Source organism: Ranitomeya variabilis, chromosome 8 (genome assembly GCF_051348905.1).
Source record: "Ranitomeya variabilis isolate aRanVar5 chromosome 8, aRanVar5.hap1, whole genome shotgun sequence".
Taxonomy (NCBI): domain Eukaryota; kingdom Metazoa; phylum Chordata; class Amphibia; order Anura; family Dendrobatidae; genus Ranitomeya; species Ranitomeya variabilis.
Window position 1 is genome coordinate 117,496,172 of NC_135239.1, and position 23,205 is coordinate 117,519,376.

Genomic DNA, 23,205 nt, shown 5'->3' on the forward strand with positions numbered 1-23,205 from the left:
CTCTAAACTATCTTCTCTAAACTGCATATATGGAGGCTGTCTAGATAGGGCTTGTAGATCGCTAACCCTTCTCGCGGATGTGAACGCGACTAAAAGGGCCGTTTTAAAAGATAGGATCTTAATTGGGACAGTGTCAATAGGTTCAAATGGCGCCTCCATCAGAGCTGCCAGTACAAAATTTAGGTCCCATGGAACCAATTTCTGCTTAACCCTTTCACGACATGCACCGTACATGTACTGCGCATGCCGTGAATCCCCCTTTGATGTGGGCTCCGGCGCTGAGCCCACATCAAAGTCGCGACATGTCAGCTGTTTTGTACAGCTGACAAGCGCTTGCAATAGCGGCGGGTGAAATCGCTATTCACCCGCCGCTATTAACCTGTTAAATGCTGCTGTCAAACGCAGACAGCGGCATTTAACTAAAGCTTCCGGCCGAGCGGCCGGAAATGACGTAATCGCCGACCCCTGTCACATGATCGGGGGTCGGCGATGTGTCAGGACAGTAACCATAGAGGTCCTTGAGACCTCTATGGTTACTGATGCCGGCCTGCTGTGAGCGCCCCCCTGTGGTTGGCGCTCACAGCACACCTGCATTTCAGCTACATAGCCGCGATCTCATGATCGCTGCTATGTAGCTGAGCCAATCGAGTTGTGCCAGCTTCTAGCCTCCCATGGAGGCTATTGAAGCATGGCACAGGTAAAAAAAAAAATTTTTTTGAAAAATATGAAAAAAACGTAAAAAAACATAAAAGTTTAAATCACCCCCCTTTCGTCCCATCCTAAATAAAACAAAAAAAAAAAAATCAAACCTACACGTATTTGGTATCGCCGCGTTCAGAATCGCCCGATCAATAAAAAAAAAAAAGCATTAACCTGATCGCTAAACAGCATAGCGAGAAAAAAATTAAAAACGCCAGAATTACGTTTTTTTGGTAGCCGCGACATTGCATTAAAATGCAATAACAGGCGATCAAAAGAACGTATCTGCACAAAAGTGATATTATTAAAAACGTCAGCTCGGCACGCAAAAAATAAGCCCTCACCCGACCCCAGATCACGAAAAATGGAGACGCTTTGGGTATCGGAAAATGGCACTTTTTATTTTTTTTAAGCAAAGTTTTGAATTTTTTTTCACCACTTGGATAAAAAATAACCTAGACATATTAGGTGTCTATGAACTCGTAATGACCTAGAGAATCACAATAGCAGGTCAGTTTTAGCATTTAGTGAACTTAGCAAAACAGCCAAGCAAAAAAAAGTGTGGGATTGCACTTTTTTTGCAATTTCACTGCACTTGGAAGGTTTTTCCCGTTTTCTAGTAAAAGACATGGTAAAACCAATGGTGTCGTTGAAAAGTACAACTCGTCCCGCAAAAAATAAGCCCTCACATGGCCATATTGACGGAAAAATAAAAAAAGTTATGGCTCTGGGAAGGAGAGGAGTGAAAAACGAAAACGCAAAAACGAAAAAGGGCCGCGACTTGAAGGGGTTAATAACTGGCCTGGACCTAGTTGCAGCCTTGAAGAACCTAGATATCCAGTGATTGTTGGCTAACTTACTATTGTACAGCGCCCCCAGAGCCGACACTTGAACTCAGAGTGCTTGTGGCTCAACTCATCTCTAAACCCCTCTGTAAAAATTCCCAAATTTTATTAATACAGAATTTTTGGCCAATATGTGCCCCTGAGACCTCTAAAAAAGGTCTTCCAAATTCTGACAAATGTTTGTCGTAGACATCTTTCTACTCTTTAATAAAGTATTTACTAGTTCTCGAGAAAAACCCTTGGCTCTTAGTAATGACCTCTCAAATTCCACGCCGCTAGATGTAAATTGGCGACTCGTGGATGGAGAATTGGGCCCTGGGAGAGGAGATCTGGTATCTCTGGAAGAATCCAAGGCTGGGAAATGGACATCTTCCTCAGCCATGACCTTCTGGGCCAGAATGGGGCTACCATGATTAACCCGGCCCTGTCCTCCCGTATCTTTCTCAGAACTATTGGGATTAAGTTTAGAGGGGGAAAGGCATAAGCGAGATTGAAGTGCCATGAAATTAAGAGAGCGTCCACTGCATATGGGTTTTCCCTGGGGTTTAAGGAGCAGAATCGATGTAGCCTTCTGTTTTCTTTGCTTGCGAAAAGGTCTATATCTGGGCATCCCCACAATTGTACAATCTGATTGAAGATGGTCTGATTCAATGTCCAATCTCCCTGTCAGTTTGTTGCGTCTTAGATAGTCTGTGTGATGAGGGAACAGCCGCCATCTTGGACGGGCATACTAACACAGATTGGCGTGACTCCATTTTGTCTCCTGGTCACAGGTCTGCAGAGAGGAGTGCTCCTGGCCCCCACCTTTTCTAATGAACATAGTGCCTATTAGTATGGTAATTGGCTGAGCTCAGTGTAGATTGCAGAAGGTACTTCAAAGCTCAGGGAGGAAACCACACCAGCAGGGGGCTTGGAAATGCATGGGGGCTTAATTAAAGCACGCATGTCAAGTAGCCACTGGATACACATCTAGTATGGTCGTCCAGCCGAACCGTCTCTGACATGGAATCGTGAATTATGGACGCATCGTCCGAGGTACCGGCTCATAAAAAATATTCCCCTCGTCCTAAAGAAATGGTGCATCTAATAGTGCGACTCCGGTATCCGTGGGAGGTCTGAAACCCGAGATATAGAGATCAGCCTCCCACAGGGACCGAATGGGTCCAGGTTTGATCCCAGTACGACCGACAGAACAAACCACAGGCGCTGGTACTGCCCGTGGGCTGATCCGATCATCCTGAGAGCAGTTATCCCATTTATTAGATATTGGAATAAATCTTGCAGGGAGGCAGAGGGGTGGAGATTGCTAAGCCCACCCAGCTACAGGGGGAGGGACACGGCAGGGTTAAGAGCTGGACCATGTGGAGAGTGGGTGACACACAGAAGATGACCGACTAAGAAACAGGGCACACGCCAGCCAGAGGGGGGCAAGCACACGCTTTCTGGGGGCTGCCAGGCAACTAAAGTTTGGACCTGCGGAACGCTGCGCCCCCCGGCTTCCACAAGCGACCTCTAACCTGGCAAAGTGACCTCCAGCTTTATACCTTAAGCCTTGTATCATTGTTGTTATATTGTACTCTGACTGTAACTCTTGATATATTGTGATTGTATATTATTGTAATTACCTAGTGCGCCCTTAAGGCAATTAAATCATAAATTAATTTTGGGCTGATCCTTTTACTCTGATTGCGAATCTTAGAATACCCAGTGTGGGTAACAGGGCAGTCTCCCCGGCGGCCATTTGCTCTAGGTGCAGTTCCCTTACTGACCTGAGAGACAAAGGGGGCGCCGGAGAGCTGGGCCTGTGTAGTGACGTCACGGATTGGTGACGTGGGAGGAACAGGGGCTTTCTTCACAGTCTGCAAAGACGTTGAGCTTTCCTTTTATATGAAGAGCTGTAAGAGATAGTAGATGTTTTTCGGCCATCTGAAAAATACGATCCGCAACATCCATTAATGAACCTGACAGAGTACCTCCTTGATGGTTAATATAGGCTACGGTCACCTGGTTGTCTGAAAAAAAATCTGACATGTCTACCCTGTAGGGGTATAAGAAAATTTTTTAAAGCGCGTTCTACCGCTAATAATTCTTTTAAGTTGGACGATTAATTTTGTTCAGATTGAGACCAGAGTCCCTGGACCCAACTATCCTCCATCTGCGCTCCACATCCCCTGGGACTAGCATCTGTAGTCACTATTCGGGACACATCGTTTGTCCAGGGAACACCTCTACGTAAATTTGGTATATGTGTCCACCACTGTAAAGATTGTATAGAATCCGTGGATAGTGAAAAAATACCGTCACGGTGACCTGACAAGTGACGGGTGTTACGCAATACGTCCCACTGTAGTGTTCTGGTGTGATATTGAGCCCAGAGGACCGCCGGGATACACGATGTGAGTGATCCTAACAGTGACATTGCCTTTCTTATAGAGACAGATGGTCTTTTAATTACTTTAGTTACTAATTGTTGGATCCTATCCACTTTTGCATCTGGAAGGCGGCATTCCTGCCTACTAGAATCTATGAGAAAACCCAAAAACTCCTGTACTTTAGAGGGTTGTAAACGGGATTTTTAAAAATTAATGATCCAACCCAATTCCTGCAACATTGAAGTCACCTTTCCTAATTGGTCAGTGCAGTGTGATTCCGAATGTCCCACGATTAGTAAGTCATCTAAATAGGGAACTATTAAGATGTCCTGTTCGTGAAGGTGCGCCATGACTTCTACCATTATTTTAGTGAATACACGGGGTGCAATCGCAACACCAAAGGGAAGTGCTCGGTATTGGAAGTGCTCTATTGTGCCATTAACTGAAACTGCCACTCTTAAGGAATTGTTGATGGTCTGCCTGTTTCAGAACGTGATAATAGGCGTCTTTCAAATATAAGACAACCATGAAGCAATTGTTAAACATAAGCTTTATTGCCGTCTTTACAGACTCCATCTTGAAGGAAGGAACCAGGAGAAATTTATTTAGGCCTTTTAAATTAATGATGGTACGAAAGGACCAATCATGTTTTTTTAACCCTTTCCCGACCTGTGACCGCGTATGCGTCATGAAAGTCTGTGCCAATCCGACCTGTGACGCATATGCTGTGTCACAGAATGATCGCGTTCCTGCAGGCCGGGTGAAAGGGTTAACTCCAATTTCACCGACCTACAGGAACAGGGGGAGTGGTACTTCAGCACAGGGGGGGTGGCTTCGCCCCCCCATGGCTACGATCGCTCTGATTGGCTGTTGAAAGTGAAACAGCCAATCAGAGCAATCTGTAATATTTCACCTATGAAAATTGGTGAAATATTACAATTCAGCCATGGTCAAAGCTGCAATAGCATCGGCCATGGCTGGAGACGCCGATCTGGCCCCCCCACGACTGACGGCGGCGATCTGCAGCCGCCATCAGTGTTCCCTACCCCTCCGTCCTAAGAGCCTTCCTTTCCCCTCTGCCCCCCCCGCTGTCAGATCGCACCCTCCCATACTTACCTAGTCCCGGTGTCCCTCCCGGTGTCCTCGGTCTTCTTGCATGGGCGCCGCCATCTTGGAAAATGGCGGGCACATGCGCAGTGCGCCCGCCAAATCTGCCGGCCGGCCGATTTGTTCCCTGTACATTTTGATTGCTGTGATAGAACCTATCACAGCGATCAAAAAAAAAAAAAAAAAAAAAAAAAAAAAAAAGTAGTAAAGAAACCCCCCCCTTTCATCACCCCCATAGGTAGGAACAATAATAATATACAGAAAAGCGTTGCACTTAGGGCCAGCGTTGCACTTAGGGCCAGCGTTAGCCTAATTCTAACCCTAATTCTATGTGCACACGATGTGGATTTGGCTGCGGATCTGCAGCGGATTGGTCGCTGCGGATTCGTAGCAGTTTTTCATCACGTTTACAGTACCACGTAAACCTATGGAAAACCAAATCCGCTGTGCCCATGGTGCGGAAAATACAGCGTGGAAACGCTGCGTTGTATTTTCCGCAGCATGTCAATTCTTTGTGCGGATTACGCAGCGTTTTACACCTGCTCCATAATAGGAATCCGCAGGTGAAATCCATACAAAACACTGTAAATCCGCGGTAAATCCGCAGGTAAAGCGCAGTGCGTTTTACCTGCAGATTTTTCAAAAACGGTGTGGAAAAATCCACACACAAATCCACAACGTGGGCACAGCCTTAGGGTTAGGGCTGGAATTAGAGATAGGGTTGGAATGAGGGTTAAGACTAGGGTTAGGGGTGTGTTGGGGTTAGGGTTGTGATTAGGGTTAGGGGTGTGATTGGGGTTAGGGGTGTGATTTGGGTTAGTGTTGGAGTTAGAATTGAGGGGTTTCCACCGTTTAGGCACATCAGGGGGTCTCCAAACGCGACATGGCACCACCATTGATTCCAGCCAATCTTGCGTTGAAAAAGTCAAATGGTGCTCTCTCCCTTCCGAGCCCCGACGTGTGCCCAAACAGTGGTTTACCCCCACATATGGGGTATCAGCGTACTCAGGAGAAACTGGACAACAACTCTTGGGGTCAAATTTCTCCTGTTACCCTTGGGAAAATTAAAAAATTCTGGGCTAAAAAATTATTTTTGAGGAAAGAAATTTTTTTTTTTATTTTCATGGCTCTGTGTTATAAACTTCTGTGACGCACCTGGGGGTTTAAAGTGCTCACTATGCTTCTAGATAAGTTCCTTGGGGGGTCTAGTTTCCAAAAAGGGGTCACTTGTGGGGGAGCTCCAATGTTTAGGCACACAGGGGCTCTCGAAACGCGACATGGTGTCCGCTAAAGATTGGAGCCAATTTTTCATTGAAAGTGTCAAATGGCGCTCCTTCCCTTCCAAGCCCTGCCGTGTTTCCAAACAGTGGTTTAACCCCACATGTGAGGTATCGGTGTACTCAGGAGAAATTGCCCAACAAATTTTACGATCCATTTTATCCTGTTGCCCATGTGAAAATGAAAAAATTGAGGCTAAAAGAATTGTTTTGTGAAAAAAATGTATTTTCATTTTTACGGATCAATTTTTGAAGCACCTGGGGGTTTAAAGTGCTCACTATGCTTCTAGATATGTTCCATGGGGGGTCTAGTTTCCAAAATGGGGTCACTTGTGGGGGAGCTCCAATGTTTAGGCACACAGGGGCTTTCCAAACGCGACATGGTGTCCGCTAAAGATTGGAGCCAATTTTTCATTCAAAAAGTCAAATGGCGCTCCGTCCCTTCCGAGCCCTGCAACAGTGGTTTACCCCCACATATGAGGTATCAGTGTACTCAGGACAAATTGGACAACAACGTTCGTGGTCCAGTTTCTCCTTTTACCCTTGGAAAAATAAAAAAATTGTTGCTAAAAGATCATTTTTGTGACTAAAAAGTTAAATGTTCATTTTTCCTTCCATGTTGCTTCTGCTGCTGTGAAACACCTGAAGGGTTAACAAACTTCTTGAATGTGGTTTTGAGCACCTTGAGGGGTGCAGTTTTTAGAATGGTGTCACTTTTGGGTATTTTCAGCCATATAGAACCCTCAAACTGACTTCAAATGTGTGGTGGTCCCTAAAAAAAATGGTTTTGTAAATTTTGTTGTAAAAATGAGAAATCACTGGTCAAATTTTAACCCTTATAACTTCATAGCAAAAAAAAAATTTTGTTTCCAAAATTGTGCCGATGTAAAGTAGACATGTGGGAAATATTATTTATTAACTATTTTGTGTTACATAACTCTCTGGTTTAACAGAATAAATATTCAAAATATAAAAATTGTGAAATTTCCCCAAATTTCCGTTTTTTTCACAAATAAACTCAGAAATTATCGACCTAAATTTACCACTAACATGAAGCCCAATATGTCACGAAAAAACAATCTCAGAACCGCTAGGATCCGTTAAAAGCGTTCCTGAGTTATTACCTCATAAAGGGACACTGGTCAGAATTGCAAAAAACGGCCAGGTCATTAAGGTCAAAATAGGCTGGGTCATGAAGGGGTTAAATCAGGAAGAGGGGGGGAATAAAACCCCTTACCTCTCTGTACTGTGGGCACATTAATCAGCACTCCTTTTTGCTGAAGTTCCTGGACTCCGATTCCAGTGCTAATTGTTCTGCAGAGGAAGAACGGACAGGTGTTAGACAAAATTTATCTTGAGGAAATCTTTGGAACTTGAACCTTAGACCAGTTGCAATAATACTGAGGACCCATGGGCTATTGGAAATCTTCAACCAGGCCGGGTAGAAGGCTGAAAGTCTTTCCCCCCCACCTGGTCCAGCAGTTATTGAGGCTTTTTATAGTCCCGAGAGGTGTTAAACATATAACCTCTACCTCTTTTCCTGTTACTGTCATATCTGGATCTTTCTCTGCTTGATCTTTTGCGGTTGAACCATGTTTTATTGTATTCCCGTCTTTATGAGGGTCTTCCTAGAAAGGGAAATCATTTTTTATTATCGCCTGCTTTTTCTAATAGCTCATCCAGCACTGGTCCAAACAAGTGCGCCCCCTCACAGGGAATGCCACACAATTTTGATCTGGCTTGTAAATCTCCTGGCTAACATTTTATCCATAAAGCCCTGCGGGCCGCATTGGACAGGGCTGAAGATCTGGCTGCCAATTTCACCGAATCTGCTGAAGCATCTGAAAGAATAGCTGCTGCTTCTTAAATTACAGGAAGGGAGGCTAAGATCTAATTTCTAGTAACTTTATTTTTAAGTTGATCTTCCATGCGGTCAAGCCACACCATTTGCGACCGTGCTGTACAAGTAGCCGCAATTGCTAGTCTCAGATCACGCCGCAGTTTCCCAAGAAACCTTAAGAAAAATGTCAGCCTTTCTGTCTAAATGGTCTTTAAGATCGCCTAGATCCTCAAACGGTAGCGAGGTCTTTTTACACGCTTTGGCTACTGCCGCATCTAGCTTCGGGGCCTTATCCGATGAGGATGACGCTTCTTCCTCGAATGGATACCTCCTCTTAAATGCCAGTGGAAGTGATCCTTTCCGGTTTCTTCCACTCCCTTTTGTAATTAAAGCTTTTATTTTATCAATCACCGGAAAAGATCTACGGGATTTTTTATCTAACCCCTTAAAAATTATGTCGTGCATGGAGCATTCAGACTGGGGCTCTTCAATCCCCATTGTATTATTCACTGCTTTAACCAGCCGATTCATTCTATCTAGTGGTAAGCAGGAGTGCCCCGACTCAGCGTCCATGGATTAAGAGGAAGATTGAGAGGAATCTGAGCTTAGCTCGCCCGAATTTTAACTAAAGTCCGACATTGGGGATCTAATTTTTTTCCCCTTTTTAGAATCTGACTTTTGGGATTTAAAAGAACTTCTGATTTCCCGTCTAACCATATCTCTTTTTTCTCATAATTATCTGGGAGTGGTTCCCCACATTCGCCACACTCCCTGTGTTTGGCCTTGGTAGAACATTTTCTCCCCTAGTAAGGAGAGAGGGAACATAAAGAGGGGCAGAGGATCATTAAGTGAACATTCACATAGATCACTTACCCAGATGCCCAGATGCGTGATTCACGGTACCGTAGTTAGTGTGGGGGGGGGGGTCCCTCCTGGCCGGTGATGTTTTACGGCCTGAGGTCTTCTGAACACTTGGCTCCACCAGCGCGACTACTGCCACTAGATCGCCGCTGGGAGATAGCATGGGTCTCTTCAATGGCCTGAGGCTGCTGCTGCTTCTCAAGCTGCGGTGCTTCCTGCTCCGGCGACTCCATTTGAATAAATGTGTCTGAGACACTGAGCAGCTTCCATATCCTTTTTTAAATATGGCCACAACAGTACCTCCCCCGGATGGGGGTCAGCAGGATCTCCATGTGACCTGCCCGGCACCAACGTGAGGATAGGCTTCCCCCTCCCGAGGCCGCGTCCCCGGCTGACAATAGGGCCCCCCCAGGCCGTGCCGCACCCGCTTCCGCCGTCCATCCAGAGGGACCCACCACGATCCGGCGCGGCTCCACCGCGCATGCTTGGTCGCGTCCTCAGACTGCACCGCCGTCCGGACCGAAGCGCTCACCTCTGCAGGACACGATCGGACTCGGAAAGGCCCGCCAGACATGGCCCCAGGAGCAGGCACCACATACTTACCGGGTACCGGCGGAGAAGGGTCATTTAGGAAGCAAGCCGTTCTGAAGACGGCTTCCCTCTGCTGACACCTACACGAGACAGTCCCCCTGCTGTGTGGTGCTTCCTGCGTCATGGATAGGTAGGGGCCCTCCCGCTACCTGCGTCGGACCACCAGAACTGGGTAGTCTTCTTTCTTCGACCTTCTTTACAAGGTCTGCCTGAAGAGGTTCGCCTGTCAGGGACAGGAAACCAACTGACGAGGGAGAGAGGTGCCGCCCTTTTATGTCTGTAGGTTTCCTGTCCCTGAAGGGCGGATCCCCTCTCTCTCGTGGTGCTGTCATGGCGACTGAATAAATAGCTGTCTTTCAAAAGGACCAAAAGTAATTTGACAATGACGAGCTTGGGAACAAAACAAAAAAAAAACTAAACAAAAGAACATGTGGATGTTCACGGAAGACCTTGGTGAATAATTGCAGAATCTTTTCATGGTGAGGAAAATCATCTTTACAACTTCCACCCAACTCAAGAACACACTTCTGGAAGTAGGTGTTTTAGTATCCAAGTCTACCATAAAGAGAAGACTTCATTGGAGCAAATAGAGACTGTTCACAACAAGGTGCAAATTATTAGTCAGACTTAAAAAATAGGGAGGCCAGATTGAACGCTGCGGATTCACAGCAGTTTTCCATCCGGTTTACAGTTTCTATGGAAAACAGTCATGCTGCGGAAAATATAGTGCGGAAACGCTGTGGTTTATATTCTGCAGCATGTCAATTCTTTGTGCGGATTCCACAGCGTTTACACCGGTTCTCCAATTGGAATCCGCAGGTGTAAAACCGCAGGTGAAACCCGCACAAATGCTGGAAATCAGCAGGTAAAACGCAGTGCGTTCTGTGGATTTTTCAAAAATGGAGCGGAAAAATCCGCACAGAAATGCACAACGTGGGCACAGCCTTAATTTGCTACTCTTCCCAATGATTAAGTCCATTTGCCTCTGTCAAGCAGTGGTGCTAATCAAGTTAGAGATAGACAGTGCCCATGAATGTAGAGGACTACATAGCAGAAACTTATGACTAAAATTCAGTTTATAAAATAAAGAACACTTCACATCAATGTACCACACTTGCAAAGAGCTGCACGAAGTACCATCTTTTCAAGTCGAATACAAAATGAAAGATTGGCAGTAACCATAGTGGCTGTGCTGAAAAGAAAGGGGATATGTAGGGCAGTAATGGTTTATAAAATACTATGCTGCATATGTAGTAACTAGATGTTTCCAGCCAGCTCAGCACGCTCATTGCTATCTAATTTACGCTGCTGGTGATTAAACTAAAGTAAATAATGACAACATTCAATAGTGCTTATGCAGGTGGTAAATTAACTTAAAATGAATTTAACAACAATAGTGTGGTGATGTGTTTGGGGCGGGACTATGTGTGGTAATGGGTGGGGGCAGGATTGTGTGTTGCGATGTGGTGGGGCGGAGCTACTGTGCAGAGGACGGGAAGAGCGAGAGAGACATAGATGGAGAGAGAGACATAGATGGAGAGAGAGACATAGATGGAGAGAGAGACATAGATGGAGAGAGACATAGATGGAGAGAGAGACATAGATGGAGAGAGAGACATAGATGGATAATATTAGATATAGATAGATATATAGAGAGAGACATAGATAGATTATATATATATAGATAGATATATAGAGAGAGACATAGATAGATTATATATATATATATATATATATAGATAGATATATAGAGAGAGTATATATATATATATATATATATATATATATATATATATATATATATACATATATATATATATATATATATATATATATATATATATATATATATATATATATATTCCGAATCCAACCCCTTGTACAAATAAAAACATCCTACTTACCATTAGGACACATGCTTGTTTTCCATCCATGAAGCCTTTGGGAATTGAATTTGGGGTGAGAATTTCATATCTTAAAAAAAAACAAAAAAAACAAAAAGAAGATAGGTAGCACAAAGGTCAAAGTCAAACAAACATATAACTTCATGTTTTCTACACTTGAAGCCAAAGCTTTTGAAATCAGGCAAGCAGACTGTCAGTCATTACATATCACAGTGGTAACTCCACTTTCATTTACAATGAGATCTGGAGGAAGATCCAAATCATGCCCATAGATCTTAAGCGATGATTTTTATGGAGGAAAAAATTAATCATATACCAAGGGTTCATCTTATTTACATTTATTTCATTTTTCTATGACCTGCATGCCCATAGATACCAGTTTGGAGGTTTGATCAGAGATTTTTTAAATTTTAGCTCTCGGGGGAATCAGAAGAAGGAAAAACTACATTTTCTTGCCATGCTCTGTTTTAAAGGGATTAACAAAACTTTACAGTACTCCTTTCCATTCTCAGGTCCAGTGTAATGTTGCTATTACCCTTCACTTCTGAGACCAGCATTGTTGACACCTGTCATTTCCTAGGCCTTGAGAGGTCATAACTTGTGTTGCACTTCATAGTGTCGTGGGGTCTAAGTAACAAGCTCCCAGGAGATGCCAGCTACAACACAGGATTAAAGTTTGGGACTGGGTACTGCAAATTATACTCATCTATTGTTCAAAAATCAACTACCACTCAAAAATTGATCCTTTAAATTCTCCTGTGCATAACAATGCCTATATTCACAGTATTCAACCATGACATTGCTATAGCAGTTTACATGGACCTCATGTTTTAGTTTTATCATCTTCCTACAGCAGGGAAAAGTTAACTTCCCGAGGACAGCATCTTAACCAGAGTGAAAGTTACATACTAGGCTAGAATCTGACAAAGTAAGCGATCACGCAGCATGAAACAACTCCGTCACACACTGTTCTATAGCTAAATTGTTTTAGAGACAAAAATAGCTGAGCTAATTTTGTGATGCCAAAAACAAATATGGTAATTTATTTGCTGATTGGTTCTAATTTTCAAAATCCAGAATATATTTATAATTTCATTATTACTGCACTAGATGGTAGCCCGATTCTAACGCATCGGGTATTCTAGAATATGTATGTAGTTTATTTGTGAAGATTTTAGAATAATACATTGAATACACAGGATTCGGCCGGCCGGGCGCGACCAATTAGCGAAGCGTGGTTCAAATCCCGCGCCAATTCGCGGCTGGACTACGCCTGTCCCTGATTACAGTGCACAGCCCACGCAGTGCAGTACAGTACAGTGCACAGCCCACGCAGTGCAGTACAGTACAGTGCACAGCCCACGCAGTGCAGTACAGTACAGTGCACAGCCCACGCAGTGCAGTACAGTACAGTGCACAGCCCACGCAGTGCAGTACAGTACAGTGCACAGCCCACGCAGTGCAGTACAGTACAGTGCACAGCCCACGCAGTGCAGTACAGTACAGTGCACAGCCCACGCAGTGCAGTACAGTACAGTGCACAGCCCACGCAGTGCAGTACAGTACAGTGCACAGCCCACGCAGTACAGTACAGTGCACAGCCCACGCAGTGCAGTACAGTACAGTGCACAGCCCACGCAGTGCAGTACAGTACAGTGCACAGCCCACGCAGTGCAGTACAGTACAGTGCACAGCCCACGCAGTGCAGTACAGTACAGTGCACAGCCCACGCAGTGCAGTACAGTACAGTGCACAGCCCACGCAGTGCAGTACAGTACAGTGCACAGCCCACGCAGTGCAGTACAGTACAGTGCACAGCCCACGCAGTGCAGTACAGTACAGTGCACAGCCCACGCAGTGCAGTACAGTACAGTGCACAGCCCACGCAGTGCAGTACAGTACAGTGCACAGCCCACGCAGTGCAGTACAGTACAGTGCACAGCCCACGCAGTGCAGTACAGTACAGTGCACAGCCCACGCAGTGCAGTACAGTACAGTGCACAGCCCACGCAGTGCAGTACAGTACAGTGCACAGCCCACGCAGTGCAGTACAGTGCACAGCCCACGCAGTGCAGTACAGTGCACAGCCCACGCAGTGCAGTACAGTGCACAGCCCACGCAGTGCAGTACAGTGCACAGCCCACGCAGTGCAGTACAGTGCACAGCCCACGCAGTGCAGTACAGTGCACAGCCCACGCAGTGCAGTACAGTGCACAGCCCACGCAGTGCAGTACAGTGCACAGCCCACGCAGTGCAGTACAGTGCACAGCCCACGCAGTGCAGTACAGTGCACAGCCCACGCAGTGCAGTACAGTGCACAGCCCACGCAGTGCAGTACAGTGCACAGCCCACGCAGTGCAGTAGTGCACAGCCCACGCAGTGCAGTACAGTGCACAGCCCACGCAGTGCAGTACAGTGCACAGCCCACGCAGTGCAGTACAGTGCACAGCCCACGCAGTGCAGTACAGTGCACAGCCCACGCAGTGCAGTACAGTGCACAGCCCACGCAGTGCAGTACAGTGCACAGCCCACGCAGTGCAGTACAGTGCACAGCCCACGCAGTGCAGTACAGTGCACAGCCCACGCAGTGCAGTACAGTGCACAGCCCACGCAGTGCAGTACAGTGCACAGCCCACGCAGTGCAGTACAGTGCACAGCCCACGCAGTGCAGTACAGTGCACAGCCCACGCAGTGCAGTACAGTGCACAGCCCACGCAGTGCAGTACAGTGCACAGCCCACGCAGTGCAGTACAGTGCACAGCCCACGCAGTGCAGTACAGTGCACAGCCCACGCAGTGCAGTACAGTGCACAGCCCACGCAGTGCAGTACAGTGCACAGCCCACGCAGTGCAGTACAGTGCACAGCCCACGCAGTGCAGTACAGTGCACAGCCCACGCAGTGCAGTACAGTGCACAGCCCACGCAGTGCAGTACAGTGCACAGCCCACGCAGTGCAGTACAGTGCACAGCCCACGCAGTGCAGTACAGTGCACAGCCCACGCAGTGCAGTACAGTGCACAGCCCACGCAGTGCAGTACAGTGCACAGCCCACGCAGTGCAGTACAGTGCACAGCCCACGCAGTGCAGTACAGTGCACAGCCCACGCAGTGCAGTACAGTGCACAGCCCACGCAGTGCAGTAGTGCACAGCCCACGCAGTGCAGTACAGTGCACAGCCCACGCAGTGCAGTACAGTGCACAGCCCACGCAGTGCAGTACAGTGCACAGCCCACGCAGTGCAGTACAGCCCACGCAGTGCAGTACAGTGCACAGCCCACGCAGTGCAGTAGTGCACAGCCCACGCAGTGCAGTACAGTGCACAGCCCACGCAGTGCAGTACAGTGCACAGCCCACGCAGTGCAGTAGTGCACAGCCCACGCAGTGCAGTACAGTGCACAGCCCACGCAGTGCAGTACAGTGCACAGCCCACGCAGTGCAGTACAGTGCACAGCCCACGCAGTGCAGTACAGTGCACAGCCCACGCAGTGCAGTACAGTGCACAGCCCACGCAGTGCAGTACAGTGCACAGCCCACGCAGTGCAGTACAGTGCACAGCCCACGCAGTGCAGTACAGTGCACAGCCCACGCAGTGCAGTACAGTGCACAGCCCACGCAGTGCAGTACAGTGCACAGCCCACGCAGTGCAGTACATATGCAGAAGTCATTTTTGTATCAAAAAGGTGAAACTTGACTACCATGATAAGGAAAGCTACAACCTGTATTTTGGCTGCAGAATAGAAAGTCAGCACAAGAGTTGGGCTTCACACACACATGCATCACATCTTACCCAGTGGTTGCATGGGAAGAGGTAATTTATCTCTTTTGCAGTCCCAATGATCTGGAGACAGCCAACCAATCAGACTACCAGTTGCCATTTCTGCATTGTGGCTCCCCATCAGGAAAGGAGTTTTAACCCCTTCATGACCCCAGCTTCTTTCAGTTTTGCGTTTTCGTTCTTTGCTCCCCTCCTTCCCAGAGCAATAACTTTTTTATTTTTCCGCCAATATGGTCATGTGAGAGCTTATTTTTTGCGGGACAAGTTGTACTTTTGAATGACATCATTGCTTTGAGCATGTCGTGTATAAAAAAAAAAAAATTTCAAGTGCGGTGAAATTACAAAACAGAGTGCAATCCCCCTCTGGTTTTTTGTTTGGCTTTTTTTGCTAGGTTCACTAAATGCTAAAACTGACCTACCTGCCATTTTCATTCTCCAGGTCATTACGAGTTCATGGACACCTAACATGTCTAGGTTATTTGTTAAGCAAGTGGTAAAAAAAAAAAGAAAAAAGCGCACCGCAATTTTCCGATACCCGTAGCTTCTCCATTTTTCGTGTTCTGGGGTTGGGGGCCATTTTGTGGATGGCAAATGTGCCAATTCTGGCAACAGCCATTTTGTCGATGGCAAATGTGTTAATGCTGGCAGCAGCCATTTTGTGGATGGCAAATGTGTTAATGCTGGCAGCAGCCATTTTGTGGATGGCAAATGTGTTAATGCTGGCAGCAGCCATTTTGTAGATAGAAAAATTTGTTAATTCTAATAGCAGCAATTTTGTGGATGGCAAATGTGTTAATGCTGGCAGCAGCCATTTGGTGGTGGGCCATGTGCTAATTCTAATAGCAGGCATTGTGTGGATGGCAAGTGTGTTAATGCTGGCAGCAGCCATTTTGTGGATGGCAAATGTGCCAATTCTGGCGGTAGCCATTTTGTGGATGGCAAATGTGTTAATTCGAATAGCCATTTTGTGGATGGCAAAAGTGTTAATGCTGGCAGCAGCCATTTTGTCGATGGCGAATGTGTTAATGCTGGCAGCAGCCATTTTGTCGATGGCAAATGTGTTAATGCTGGCAGCAGCCATTTTGTGGATGGCAAATGTGTTAATGCTGGCAGCAGCCATTTTGTGGATGGCAAATGTGTTAATGCTGGCAGCAGCCATTTTGTAGATGGAAAAATTTGTTAATTCTAATAGCAGCAATTTTGTGGATGGCAAATGTGTTAATGCTGGCAGCAGCCATTTGGTGGTGGGCCATGTGCTAATTCTAATAGCAGGCATTGTGTGGATGGCAAGTGTGCCAATTCTGGCGGTAGCCATTTTGTGGATGGCAAATGTTTTAATGCTGGCAGCGGCCATTTTGTGGATGACAAATGTGCTGCTCCTGGTGGTGAACATCTCAGACTAAGGCTACACACCACATCACTAAATCCTTGTTACCCAATAATGATCACTAACGGCCAATACTATATTCCTTCGGGAAGTGAACAGGCTTTACCCATGTTTCCCCATCTCAGTGGTTTCCAATGGTGCACCGACCCTTTCCCCTATCACTCCTGTCGTGAATCCAGCAATACTCCCACCTGGATCGTCCCCGGCACCGACCCTTTCTACTGTCACTTCCACTGCCAATTTAGCCGCACACCCATACGAGATGCTCCAAGCAACGGCCTCTCCTCCCAATGCTTCCAATACAATAGCACTCTCACGCAGTCTACCCAACCCTATACCCGGTACCTCACAGGCTCTCTCGCAGCCAAACGCACACCTGTATGGGACGGTGGCAACTGTATCAACAGGGGGCTCAATCTGGGAGGGGATACCAATAGCACAGGAAGCACAAAGGGGAGAGAATGTTGGCAACCTATTTTTGAAAGAACTTCCTGAGGGACCCTTGTTAGTGGTGGGAAAGGGTGACATAATGGAGACAGAGGCTATTGTTAATGCTGCCAATTCTCGGTTAGAGCTATAGTGGAAGCAGGGGGGGCGACTATTCAAGCTGACAGTCAAATCATTGTTGAGTCACGTGGTCCGATAGCTGTTGGGGACATAGCGGTGACTAAAGCTGGCAATCTCCCATGTAGAATGATCATACACGCTGTGACCCCTACTTTTTTTTTTTTACCATTAGATTTTTATTGAGTAAACAGATTACAATGTCAAATAAGCCCAAAAAGGGGAAAGGGAACAGGGGAAAAAAAAGGATTATCACCATTTACATATAACAGAGAGCAGTGGCGTAACTACAAAGTTATGGGCCCCGGTGCGAACTTCCAAATGGGGCCCCCCCCTACCCCCCCCTACCCCCGCCCCCGCAACCCCCCCACCTTCCCCCGCCCCGCTTCCCCTAGATACGCCTCGGACTGTTGCAGGAATCTCCTGCACTGCAACATGGTGTTGGGTGCCAGCACAGCCCGCACAGTGGTATATCCAGCACAGCCCGCACAGTGGTATATCCAGCACAGCCCGCACAGTGGTATATCCAGCACAGACCGCACAGTGGTATATCCAGCACAGACCGCACAGTGGTATATCCAGCACAGACCGCACAGTGGTATATCCAGCACAGACCGCACAGTGGTATATCCAGCACAGACCGCACAGTGGTATATCCAGCACAGACCGCACAGTGGTATATCCAGCACAGACCGCACAGTGGTATATCCAGCACAGACCGCACAGTGGTATATCCAGCACAGACCGCACAGTGGTATATCCAGCACAGACCGCACAGTGGTATATCCAGCACAGACCGCACAGTGGTATATCCAGCACAGACCGCACAGTGGTATATCCAGCACAGACCGCACAGTGGTATATCCAGCACAGACCGCACAGTGGTATATCCAGCAGAGACCGCACAGTGGTATATCCAGCAGAGACCGCACAGTGGTATATACAGCACAGCCCGCACAGTGGTATATACAGCACAGCCCGCACAGTGGTATATAGAGCACAGCCCGCACAGTGTTATATACAGCAGAGCCCGCACAGTGGTATATACAGCAGAGCCCGCACAGTGGTATATACAGCAGAGCCCGCACAGTGGTATATACAGCAGAGCCCGCACAGTGGTATATACAGCAGAGCCCGCACAGTGGTATATACAGCAGAGCCCGCACAGGGATATATACAGCAGAGCCCGCACAGGGATATATACAGCACAGCCCCCACAGGGGTATATACAGCACAGCCCGCACAGGGGTATATAGAGCACAGCCCACATCTCATCTCATCCCCCCCCCCCCGATAATGGCCCCACAGTCCGGTTAAAAAGAGAAAAAAAAAAAAACTCTCCTCACCTTTCCTTTTGCCCGCGCTGCTCCTGGCGGCTGCAGTCTGCCCAGGACACTGCAGGTGCGCGATGATATGACGTCATCGCGCACCCGCAGTGTACTGTCAGAGGCAGAGCGGGGAATGATGGGAGAGGAAGCGTCAGGTGACGCTCTCTCCTCCCATCATTGCATTGAACTATACCGGTGTCATAGACGCCGGTATAGTTAAATGCGGCGGCGGCACTGGGGGGGTTCCGGGGGAGGAACAGTGCAGCGGCCCACTACTGGCATCGGCTCTTCTGGCATTTGCCAGAAGTGCCCGATGGCCAGCCTGGCCCTGCTCAGACCTGCCGGCCCGGGGCCCCTGACCTGCGGGGCCCGGTCGCAATGGCGACCGCTGCGACCGCGGTAGTTACGCCCCTGACAGAGAAACGGCAGTACAACTTACTACAGAGAAATGGTTGAATACAATATTATAAAAGCAATACCATGAGAAAATATAAAATTTAGGTAAGAGGGGGAGGGGAGTGAGGCAGGGACCGAAACAAAAGAGGATGTAATCCAGGGGTCCCAACTTGCAAAGACTTTATTTTTAGAAGAGAGACGGTCAGCTATGACTACTTCATAGCAATAATGAAGATTAATATTGGCAATTAGTTCATCTTTAGAAGGAATAGACGAAGATTTCCAATATTTTGTGATACAAAGTCGCGCAGCAACAAGGACATTAGAGATTATGGGCTGAAGAGGCCGGGGAAAATTTAGAAGGGAAATACCCAATACTGCAAGAGGACTAGTCAAAACAAAAGGAAGGTGGGTAACCTCTGATAAAATGAGCTTAACTTGACGCCAAAACAGTTGTATACAGGGGCAGTCCCACCAGACGTGGGCCAACGAACCATTAAGATTACAATTTTCCCAACATAAGGGAGAGGAAGAGAGGTGTAACTTAGCTAATTTGGCAGGTGTAAAGTACCATTGAAGATGGATTTTTTTAAATTTGCTCAAGGTGACCAATACAGGAAGAGAATTTAGATGGGTGTAACATTGCGAAATGCCAGTCTTCAAGAGGAGCCTCAAACGAGAGAGTAGTCTCCCATGAAGACAAAGGGAAGTTTATCTGTTAAACTATGAGTCAGGAGAGATTTATAGATAACTGAAATACCATGTGGGATCAATGTATTAGGCCTAAAGAATCTCTGCATGGGAGTCTCCTCACCTAGGGGGGAAGCGAGCGCCCCAAACAAGCCAACACGCCTTAAAAAACTGCGTATTTGAAAATATTGGAAAAAGCAATTGCCAGGCAAGGAATACCGGGCGGCCAGGTCAAGGAATGGAATCATACCTTCGGCATTGAACAGATCCGCTACCCGGAGTACCCCGCTCCCCCTCCAGGCAGAGAGAGATAGTCCATCAATAGCACAGTAAGGCATGCAGAGATACATAGTGGAATATGAAGGGGAAATGAGTAGGACATGATTCTGACCAAATTTTGGTGGCAGAATACATCGATCTAAGAAAAGGACTGCGTGGGGCAAAGCGGAGTAAGGAAAGTTCCAACAATGTTTTGAGAAATTTCTTAGGGGCATAGTGCGATTCATTGTTAAACCACATGAGAGGAACTACCTTCCCACCAAATTTTGAGGGGTTCAAGGAGGGCAGCTCTGTGGTAGAGCTGGATCTTAGGTGCACCAAGTCCACCTTTGGCATATGGGAGTGACATTAAGAGACGTTTTACCCTATGGGGCTTATTATTCCAAATGAAATGGTCAATTATTGATTGGAAAGCTGAAATATATTTAGAGGGAATGGTTAGTGGGAGACATCTAAAGAGATAAATAAGTTTAGGGAGAAGTAACATTTTAGAGGATTGGATTCTGGCCATCCATGACAGTTGAGAATCAGGGAATTGGTCTATGTCCTTTTTTTATTTCGGAGAGGGTTGAGTCACAGTTGGCACGGACAATGTTCTTAAGGTGGGTTATTTGAATACCTAGATAAGTGAACCCAAGGGGAGACCAAATGAAGGGGTAATTAGTTTGGATATGGCGCTGTAGAGGGGCAGGTAGGAATAAAGGAAAAATTACAGATTTAGATAAGTTTAGTTTATAATAAGAGATTTCGGCAAATTGGTTAAGAATAGAGGAGACTGCTTTAAGTGAAACAGTAGGAGCAGAACAAGTGAGCACTACGTCATCAGCATTTAGGTCTATTTTATGTTCGTGGTCTCCCACTACTACCCCCCTCACCTCCGGACACAGTCGTATGACAGCAGCGAGAGGCTCCATGATCAAAGCAAAGACGACGGGGGAGAGAGGGCAGCCTTGACGAGTGCCGTTGTTGATGGGAAAGATGCGGGATTTAAATCCAGCTGATCGAACAGAGGCACACGGATTGGAGTATAAGGCCATAATAGCTTTCAGAATGTGGCCCGACAGGCCAAATCTTTGAAGGGTGAGATGTAACCCCAGTGCACCCTGTCAAACGCTTTTTCTGCGTCAAGGGACAGGAATACACTGGGGAGGCCACCCCTCTCCACCACGTCCAGCAGATCAATCAAGCGCCTCGTACCATCTCTAGTTTGCCTCCCTGGAACAAACCCAACCTGGTCAGGGTGAACAATAGAAGGAAGGACTGCCATTAGCCTATTAGCCCAGATCTTAGCGTAGATTTTGACATCACAGTTTAACAGAGCAATAGGGTGAAAATTACCTGGAGAGGTCATAGGCTTCCCAGGTTTAGGGAGGGTTGCAATAGAGGCCTCTAAGCCTTCCCTTCTAATATTCCCTACCGAGAGCCAGTGATTGAATAAGCGGAGGAGGAAGGGGGATAGGACAGCGAGAAATTGAGAGTGATAAGAGAAGGAAAAACCATCTGGACCCGGGGCAGAACGCTTTTTGGATTCTTTAATGATTTGAGATATTTCAGAGGCCTCAATCGGGGCGTTAAGGAAGGAAAGTTGCTCTGGGTTAACCGAGGGAAGGTTTGCTTTATCCAGGAAGGCAATTATGGAGGCCTGAGTTGGTTGAGGGGTATTAGCATCAGATTTAAGGTTGTATAATGATGAATAAAATGAGGCGAATTCCTCCGCTATATGAATTGGGTTATAAATGCGGGTACCATCTGATTTTAGTAAATAGTGAATTTTAGACTGGTTTTTTTTTTTTTTTTTTTTTTTTTAACACGCCTAGCAAGTAACGCACCTGCCCGATCACCCATTGAGTAAAATTTGGCTTTGGATTTCCTGATTGCATTCTCTGTTTTATAGAGGAGCAGCTGGCGGAGATGGAGGCGGGCAGAGGAGAGAGCGGAAAATAAATGTGGGGAGGGACATGACTTATGTTGGGCCTCAAGACAAGCTATTGTACTTAAGGCAGACTGAAGATTCAAATTATGTCTCCGCTTAGCCAAGGCAGCCAGTTTGATAAAGTGGCCCCTGATAACAGCCTTGTGGGCAAACCAGAGAGAGTCATCGCAAATGTCTCCTGAGTCATTAATGGAGAAAAACTCCCTCAGAGAATCCTCTATTAATTGGGAATTAGAATGGTCAGTTAGAAGATACTCATTAAGACGCCACTGCGAGGGAGGCCTAATTGCGAGTGGGTCACTCGGAGACAGACAGGCGCGTGGTCAGACCAGGTAATGTTACCTATATCTGCAGAGATGCAATGAGGAAGAGCCACGTCATCTACCAAGATATAGTCAATTCTGCTATAAGACCTATGTCTGGATGACCAAAATGTATAATCACGACATTTGGAGATATTTTCATTGTAATGAACGTGGAGATTGAAGGAACTAATAATTTGAGTCGCTTCACCTCTAGACGAAGAGGAGGACGAGCAGTCTAAATTTTTAACAGCCGGAATGTTGAAATCTCCCGCAATCAGCTTATAACCATGCTGGATGCCACTTAATTTCTGGAAAAAGGAATTCAAAAAAGTAATTTGTCCGAAGTTCGGAGCATAGACGGAGGCAATAGTATAGGGGATATTATTAATTAAACAGAGAATTATAAGAAATCTACCCAAGGGGTCAACCATGGAACTAAGCAATTGAAAAGAATTTGCCTTACTGACAAAAATAGCAACCCCAGCTTTTTTGGATTTGCCATTGGCGAAAAATTGGTGTAGGTACAGGTTCGAGTGCATTCTAGTATTATCACGCTCTAATAAATCTCCTGTAAGCATATGATATCATGATGGCCTTTAGAAAGTTGGCGCCAAACTAATGAACGTTTCCCAGGAGAATTGAGACCATTAAAGGGCACCTGTCACCCCGTTTTTTCAGTATGAGATAAAAATACTGTTAAATAGGGCCTGAGCTGTGCATTACAATAGTGTATTTTGTGGACCCCGATTCCCCACCTATGCTGCCAAAATACGTTACCAAAGTAGCCGTTTTCGCCTGTCAATCAGGCTGGTCTGGTCAAAAGGGCATGGTGTCTTCCCCCAGATCTTGCTTAGTTTTCCGTTGGTGGCGTAGTGGTTTGCGCATGCCCAAGGTCCCGAATCCACTGCACAGGGGAGTTAAAAGAGCGCGATGTGCACTATTTCACTGGTGATCGGTGGGGGCGGCCATCTTCCTTTGGCCACACGTGCGCAGAAGCGGCGCTCTGCTGGCCGCGGCTTCAGGAAAATGGCCGCGGGATGCCGCGCGTGCGCA

General features: G+C 46.7%; 1 protein-coding gene across 1 annotated transcript in view; it reads right to left on the reverse strand.

Moving 5' to 3' along the window:
* MYH9 (myosin heavy chain 9) overlaps positions 1-23,205 on the reverse strand; it is a 240,108-nt gene that overhangs the window by 75,623 nt on the left and 141,280 nt on the right. Inside the window, exon 16 of the mRNA XM_077278728.1 lies at positions 11,497-11,566. Coding sequence (XP_077134843.1) covers positions 11,497-11,566 — 70 coding nt within the window. The remainder of the gene's footprint in view (positions 1-11,496; positions 11,567-23,205) is intronic.